The 8294-nt window shown below is 33.0% G+C and overlaps 1 protein-coding gene across 1 annotated transcript in view; it reads right to left on the bottom strand.

The window, feature by feature from the left end:
• The window catches only part of LOC117117906 (low-density lipoprotein receptor-related protein 6-like), an 8216-nt gene extending 1074 nt beyond the window's left edge, over positions 1 to 7142 (bottom strand). The window contains exons 1-11 of the mRNA XM_033262386.1: positions 6994 to 7142; positions 6544 to 6697; positions 6077 to 6208; positions 5171 to 5297; positions 4220 to 4376; positions 2755 to 2883; positions 2140 to 2391; positions 1313 to 1475; positions 886 to 1016; positions 388 to 657; positions 4 to 99 (exon numbers count right to left, since the gene is read on the bottom strand). Of these exons, the coding sequence (XP_033118277.1) occupies positions 4 to 99; positions 388 to 657; positions 886 to 1016; positions 1313 to 1475; positions 2140 to 2391; positions 2755 to 2883; positions 4220 to 4376; positions 5171 to 5297; positions 6077 to 6208; positions 6544 to 6608 (1522 nt within the window). The 5' untranslated portion in view covers positions 6609 to 6697; positions 6994 to 7142. The remainder of the gene's footprint in view (positions 1 to 3; positions 100 to 387; positions 658 to 885; positions 1017 to 1312; positions 1476 to 2139; positions 2392 to 2754; positions 2884 to 4219; positions 4377 to 5170; positions 5298 to 6076; positions 6209 to 6543; positions 6698 to 6993) is intronic.
• Between the last annotated feature and the right edge of the window lie 1152 nt (positions 7143 to 8294).

Here is an 8294-nt window from a genome sequence, read left to right as displayed (position 1 = left end):
GGCATGTACACACCACCTGTCCTACTACCTGACCAGGAAGGCAAATATGACTACAACCTCCATTGTCATCAAGACACTCATTGCTGTCAACGTCAGTTACTGCAGAGGTATATGAGAATATAATTAAAAAGCCTTCTTAGTAATGACTGATGGGACAAATAGGCACCATTTTATCGTAAACCGAGATAATGATAAATTAAAGTATTTGAAGAAAGAAAATATGCAGTTAATTACTAGAATTGTGATGATAAATAATTGTACTATAAAATAATAATGTTACTAAAATAATAAATAAATAAAATATCATAACGAGATGTAACCAATCAACAAGAGAAAGACAAAAACAACACAACAAAATCAATAATACAACTGAATAGTCGTCTGTACCTTGTAAACTTGATATTGATGCATGATGATGGATGGAAGACATTTTCCCAAAGTGATTGTCATCAATACTGCTTGCCTCTCCACTTTCGCTATCTACGTGTCTTAATGAAGTTTCCATATTGTCACTCCACACAACGTCATCAAACCTTAATGTTGCACTTCTTGGTTGCGAAGGTGGTGGAAGTTCAATGTACATTTTGGAATCAGTTCCATCAAGATTAATACTCTCGATTACCCCATTAGTCTCATCACACCAGTATAATCTACCCTCTGCCATAAACCAAAATAGTGACATTGGTCTTATTATTGTGGTTTTTGCTGATAAAGTGACATTTTTTATCTTAAAAATATGTATATCACTGCAAGGAAACAATGGTTGAAATCTTTTTTTTTACTCGGAAGTACGAATCAAAAACGATCCATCAACTTGACGCCCATACTGTTTTACTTCTGAGAATGTAGTAATAAGAATAAATCAGTAAAAAAAAGAATGCTAACCTTTAAAATTTATAACAAGCCCTGAAGGTTTACTAACCAATTCAGATATTGGTAATTTTCGTTCACTACCACCATCCATATAAGCCGTTCTTATTGCCGGATTGTTCCCATGCACTGACCAAAATATCCGGCTAAAATGTCAAAGTGATAAAAAAATTATCTGTAGGCCTACACGTGTTAACGTTGAAAATAACAGATATTGTTGAGACTACGATTTTTAACAAAGAATCTATTGTTACGTAGTTAGCAGTGACAAAGCGAAGACTAGCTGTGTGAAAGAAAAGACGGTATAATTACATCATATTTTGCATGGTTCAATCTCGGCCAAGTTTTTTTTTTCAATAAAGAAAAATATATGAAAATAAATTTAACTGAGTACTAAATAATAATTGGTGATTGGTTGATAAAAAATATATAATATAATGACCTTCCAATGGGGTCAACTACTATATCACGTGGCTCTTCACTTCCTGTAGTAATTAAAGAATATCTGACAGTGCCATCTAGATACGATACTTCAATCTTTCTTAGCGCAGAATCTGTCCAAAACATCAGGCGTATGACGTAGTCTACAGCAACACCCATTGGCGCTTAACACAAAAAGAGACACGGCTATCACTTAAGATACAATTGCTGAAATTAAGGCTTTTTTTTAACTTTTCGTAAAACCATTTCGGTTTTGTATATAGTTTTCTCATATTAGGCTAAATATTACAATAGTGATGTTATTAGTGTACCATGGTTTGGGGACACGTCAATTAACCATGCAGGCGTACAAAATCGTTGCTAATGATTACAAAAATGCTCAGCACACTTATTAGTGTGTAGAATTATACGTGTTTGCAATACGAATGCACGTAATGTCAATGCATTTGTATCTGCACAATTGAAAAATAGTACCCTCACAACCAAGAGTTTTTTTAAGGAAGACTTTATATGAGAGTCAGGGCGCCTCGTGGTCGTGATCGGCCAGAAGATAGCTCCTTGTCAGGTTAGGGGAAAAAACCTTTTGAAACCAAGCACTATGGTATGTAAATGTTCAACTATACTTCAATTGTTATGCAGGGGAGAGTATGATTTGGTTTATCAAGAAAAAGGGGTTGCTTGAAAAGTGGGTTCGGTCGAACCAGAGAAACCCTCCTGATTACGGGCCTGAAGAACTGGGCTTGCTTTTGGCAAAATGCAAATACATGGACAATATACAAATTAAAATATCAGTTTTTTTATTAGGATAATGAAACACATACAACTTACAGACAATGTTCTCGTCTTTGATGACACTTTCGACGTTAGTGCCATCTAATGAGGATCGGCGAATGGCAGGGAACTCTGCGTCAACCCAATACAATCTTCTCTCGATTGGATCATATGTAATATCTACAGGATCCCCAACGATTCCGATGTTCAAACCGATGTATTTAAACGGTTCTTTTGCATTCATTTGAAATATACTATGTTTCTCCTGGTCAGCAATCAAATAGAAGTCATCCTGCAGTATCGATGATTCTGATAAATATAAAGATATATGTATAATAATGGTAATTCATCGTACAAATAATATACATTTTTGTTGCTATTATTACAACTTAGTTTTATGCATATTATTATTAATATTATAATTAATATCATCACCCTTATAATTATTATCATCAAATTCATAAATTTTATCTTCATGAGTATAACATTTTCCTTATCATCATTATTATCATTATTTTTATAGTTGTTATTATCAGTGTTGTTATTCATCATCATCATCATCATCATCATCATTATCATCATCATCATCATCCTCATCATTATCAATATTTTTATTGTTGTTATTATTAGTATTGTAAATAATATTACTTTTTTTTGGTTTATTTAACATACCAGGTTTGCATTGGGTGTAATCACTGTCATCAATTACGAAGCCATCTGAACAGGCGCAAGAAGTTTCGTTTAGTAATGACGTCAAACATAGACGAGAACATCCATTGTTTCCCTCTTGATTACATACACCTAATAAAATTATATTATATATATTGTAACGTTCTTGAACCTGTCCGAGCTTCCGTTGACTTAACCCCCACCCGCCGCAAAAAAAAATTCAACATAGAAAATACAATATCAAAAAGGAAATTGTAAAAAGTTGTTCTTCCTTGAGTCCGTGGTTCATTAATCAACAACAATAATTATATAAAAATTAAAATATTAACAATAAATTCATCACAATAAATATTATCAATAATAATGATGATAATAATATTAATAATAATAATAATAATAATAATAATAATAATAAATATTATCAATAATAATGATGATAATAATATTAATAATAATAATAATAATAATAATAATAATAATAATAATAATAATAATAACAGCAGAAAATTACAGATAAAAAACCTATTCAATTTAAGGGAAAACATTCAAAGACACGAGAAGAATTCTCATAAACAGTGTTGAAAACAATAATATACAAGATTCAAAAAGGCAACTCACACAGAATTTCAAAACGAAAACACATTTCAAACAAACACGGAAGAAAGCACGAGGAGGGGGTGAGAAGGCCCAGCCTATCTTGGGAGCAGCAGATAGCGCTGGCAGCCAAGGGATAGGGAATGATTTATTCCCAGACTAGCACTTATATATGGACACCATCAGCCAATTAGACTGACGGACCAATCACTACTGTAAGTAATTCAGGACTGTTCCATTAATTAAACCTATTGCCCAAAAGAGCTGTTACAATGGAGGGGTAATTTTGTTACAATTATATTTACTTACTTAATAAAGCGACGATTTAATTACAAGTTATATTTTATCATTTCACGAGTTAGTTTACATTATGCTCGGTCAACAACACGGCAGAAAGTAATATAATCTGAAACATACAGGCTTATTTTTTTCTGTCTAAAAAGTTTCGAATTTAATTGCTTAAATACTATCATGGAAGAAATTCATCTGGTTACCATTATCAATAGTCATGTTAAAATTACTTTTTTGTTTGTTTAACCAAATTGATTCAAATACAGACGAACTTGATATCAGACTTGATATCCTTAAAGCAGGCACCGGGATGGACGAAGAAGACCTCAAAACAGCAATGGGAGACAAACTTGTGAAAAACCATCATTTCAAAGACACCACCATCCTTAAGCAAGTAAGTAAGCATGCAAGCAAATTGATTTACCCAATGTTAAGACTTTTTGACCGTTTTCGGCAAACTTCATCGGTTAACTAAGGTATACTGACGTTAACTTAAAATAATATAAAATAAGCATATTGGGAGAGATTCTGTCTATCTAATAGTATTATGCAAATTATATTATCAGAAATATCTCTGACTTACTGTCATTCGAAGGTTGGACGGATTCATCGTAGGTTTCAATAGAATAAATAGTGGAGCTCTCTGGGAGATTCCCAAGAATTTCATTTCCATTTTCATTAGACACAACATATATTCCGTTACGATCTCCGTCTGTCGACTCTGTCCAAAAAATGAAATCCTAAAAAACAAGATGTATATTATTAAGTTATTAAGGGTAATTGTGTTGGCTCTTTCCTATGCCGAGGTCGCCTGTCTCTGTCCAGGAGTGGCGTCAGTGTTTGCCCGAAGGGGGGCCGAGGTCCCTGACGAGGGGGCCGATGCCCGACGAGGGGTCAGGTTTTCCCGAGGGCTTATTTAATCGATTTTATAGTCTACCAATATATAGAAAACACAAACAATTTTTTTTTCTCCCCGACGCCACCACTGTCTTTGTCATGTCTATTCTAAACTAGAAAGTCACTTCTTCAATAGTTTTCTTCCTTTGAGAATAGCTGGTTCTTGGTTTCATTATTTCTGTTCGTTTTAATCCAAAACATTGTATGTCAGTGTTTTCTGCAATTACCTATTTTGTATGATGAGTATAAAATAAATTCGCTTTGTTAGTATTTTAATGAGTGTGTATTTTTATATATTTTAAGTTTTAAAAAATAAATGAGTAAATGTAAATTTTGGAGTTAATATTGGATCAATGACCAAGTGCAATATTTAATTAGTTTTTATTTGGCCTGTACCACAATCAGTCGTTTAATATACAAAGACAACTGTAAACAATATTCACGTGGCATAAGTAGAAGAAGAGCTAAATTATTAAAAGGACGCAAGTTGATTTTGGTGGAAGATTGCAGATGAAACGTAAACCATCAATCACGACAGGTCATCAGACTTCTACGCATTATATTTTATTGTATATTTTATTCTTTCTGTCATTCTTTCATAGGCCATGGAGTATCTTCAAACATACACTGTTAATACCTGATATAACGTAATATCAAAAAAGTTCAAATAGCTGTTTTCCGGATGTGTGTAAAATGTGTTCAGTTTGGAACCATCGTAATTCATATAATGTATTCTACCATCGTTTCTATCAGCGAAATAAACTCTGCAACAAAAGTAGAGTGTGTTAATGAAAATAATCACAAATAAAGTTAACTACATCCTGATACATTAGAGATAACTGAAATACAATCATATATAATTTCAAGATTAATTTGCAGTCAGAGGCCTACTTTTTACACTTAAGTGGACCTAAATATTGAACTTGTTTCTAGGACAAAATCAAATGTAAAAATTACAAAGGTCTAAAGTTATGTTTAAAAAATATCTTTTGTCTATATGGATGTATATAAGTAGTTGGATTTGGTTGGGAATTCGAACGTCACATTTTGCACATGCGCTGAGTAGTACGGTAATAGCTTTCGACGTACTGTAAATAACTGACTGAGATCAACTTTAATACGCCCCCCGCTTTCAAACTTTTGAAGCGATAAGACATCTCCAATCGAGTCTTTTCAGATAGGCCTACACAATGATTTATGTTATGATTGTTAAAACGTGAACCTACAGGTACACCTTATTACGATAGGCTATATGATTCCTCGCCATTCTATATTAGTAAAAGACTACAATAATTTTGAAGGTTTATTTCTTTCATGTAAATTTAAACTTTAAAGAAGAGGAATAAGTTGGAACCGGGATTAAATCTTTTTAAATTATGAACGCTCTAACTGGGTATACTGAAATTTAGCATAAAATTTGAATCCGATAAATTGCAGGGGAACTGAATCCGCCTTCTTATTATGTGTTAAACAGCGCTAGTCTAAGTTAACACATAATTTCGTATATTTTTTCATCATGAAACTAAGTAATACTTAGGCCTACCTCTGTTCGTTAAGGTCGACAGCTAGGCCGCTAGGTTGGTCAGCAACATCATTTATTACGTTTCTATTGCTTCCGTCTAAGTTTGAAGATTCTATCTGGCCAGGTGGGCCTAACTCACTCCAAAACAGTAGTCTGTTAAATTGTTATAAATAATTGACAGAGTAAGTTTAGAGAAATAAAAAGCATTACCTTGGGTTACAAAACAGTCGAAAGCATAATTTTCTTAACAATAAAAATATATACAATAATAATAATAATAATAATAATAATAATAATAATAATAATAATAATGATAATAATAATAATAATAATAATAATGATAATGATAATAAAAATAATAATATATTAATTCAGTAATTATATGGATAATACTAAATTAAAATAATATAAACAATAGAAATAAAATAATAATAATGATTATTATAATGATTACGAAAAAATAATAATATTGACGATATAACACCTACTTTTCAAAAGGATCAATTGCAATACTTCTTGGTTTGATGACGTCAGTATTAAACAATTCTCGCATAGAGCGTGAGTCATACGTGCAAACTACAATGTGGTTAAATTCGTAGTCAGTCCAATAAATATTTTTAGCCAGCCAATCGACTGCTAAACCTTTTGGAGATAGGCAATAAAACTAATTATAATTAATAGGCCTATCAAATTTTGTTAATCATAGTATAATCATCCACTGTCCGTTTATTAAGGCAATTACATTCATAAATTCGGCTTAGTAACGTATATCATTAGGTACAGTAGCCCTGTCGGCACTTCGTTAAAACAACATTTTTAGAATAATGTTAAGCTTACAAACTCGTTATGCGATTTATGCTGCTCATAAATTTGTACACGATCAATTGACATGATCATAATTAGCGAATACCTCCCAATATTTTATTTCATGTGCTTACTTCTAATCAGGGGTGTCGCAAGTGGGAGCCTCTGGTCCCGTCTGGGAGAGCTTCTCCCACCACTCCCCCTCTGTCGGGAAGAAAAAACCACAAATCGTCGGGGAGAAAAAAATGTATATGTATTTTCTACATATTAGTAAGCTCGCCCACGTCCACCTTTTTTCGTCGGGGACATCTGCCCCCCCCCCCCCACCCCCCCCCCTCACCAATCATGGAATTCGGACACCCCGTCGGGCAAATCCTGGCACCACCTCTGCTTCTAAATCATTAGGTTTGTAAATATGTTTCATAATATGGCTTCCCTCTATATAATCTGATTCTGAATTTGAATCTGAATAGACCATGACTTCACGACTGTTTCACAACAACAAAAAGAAAGGCCGCATATAATAATCATCGTCAACAAAGCGCGAAAAAAAACCAGCTTGCATGTTAACATTCAGGCCTACATGTACCTGTTAACCTTAAAAGAGCTGTTGTTCTCGTCAAGGCTGCCTGTGCCTAAGTTAACAAAGCTTAGTATTTAGATTGGCTAACTTGTATATTAAAATAATGTATGCTACTGGTTTTAGAATTTTAATTAGAGCAAGAAAATAATTTATTTGTTAATTAATCGACGCATAAATAATTTTAATGTAATGTAATGTTTGCACAGAAGTTCAATAGTGAATGTTTATTTAACAAAATATTCTCGGAAGCCACGATATTTGATGAATTATGGCGAATTTTTATTACTTATTTGATAGGCATCGAGTTACTATAAAATGACTTCATGCAGGCTATGCTTTTTAATGTTGAAATCATCTTAAAAAAACCAAAACATTTTGAACAAAGCAAAACAAAGAGTATGCAATGTAACCATCTAATTTATTTTCAAATCCTCATTCTTGAAAGTGAAATTCTATATTTTGGAAATTTTGCATGAAATCTGTCAACCACGTTGTCATGGTCGAGGTTGCTTCACCTATCACGATGTATTTCAACCATCATGAGGCTATCTAAATGAGCATTTGTCATAACAGATCGCAAATTATTTTTAATTAGTCTCATTGAATTATTATTATTATTATTATTATTATTATTATTACTGTTGTTGTTGTTTTGATGAAAAGTTAACACAAACGATATGGTGGCTAAACGAATATTACATGTAAATATATTTTTTAATTTGTTTGTTCCCCGACAAAATTCATCGACTTCCCCGACGGGTGGGGGGGGGGAGGCTATAGCCCCCAGCCCCCTCTGGCGCCACCACTGTTATCTTCCCTTAGATACCCACAATGCAACTACAACTTACTCCT

The sequence above is a fragment of the Anneissia japonica genome, unplaced genomic scaffold (assembly GCF_011630105.1).
Source record: "Anneissia japonica isolate Jap-2015-1 unplaced genomic scaffold, ASM1163010v1 scaffold287896_len759773_cov187, whole genome shotgun sequence".
Lineage (NCBI taxonomy): Eukaryota > Metazoa > Echinodermata > Crinoidea > Comatulida > Comatulidae > Anneissia > Anneissia japonica.
Note: the sequence above shows the minus strand (reverse complement) of the source record. Positions and strands in the feature narration are given on the sequence as shown.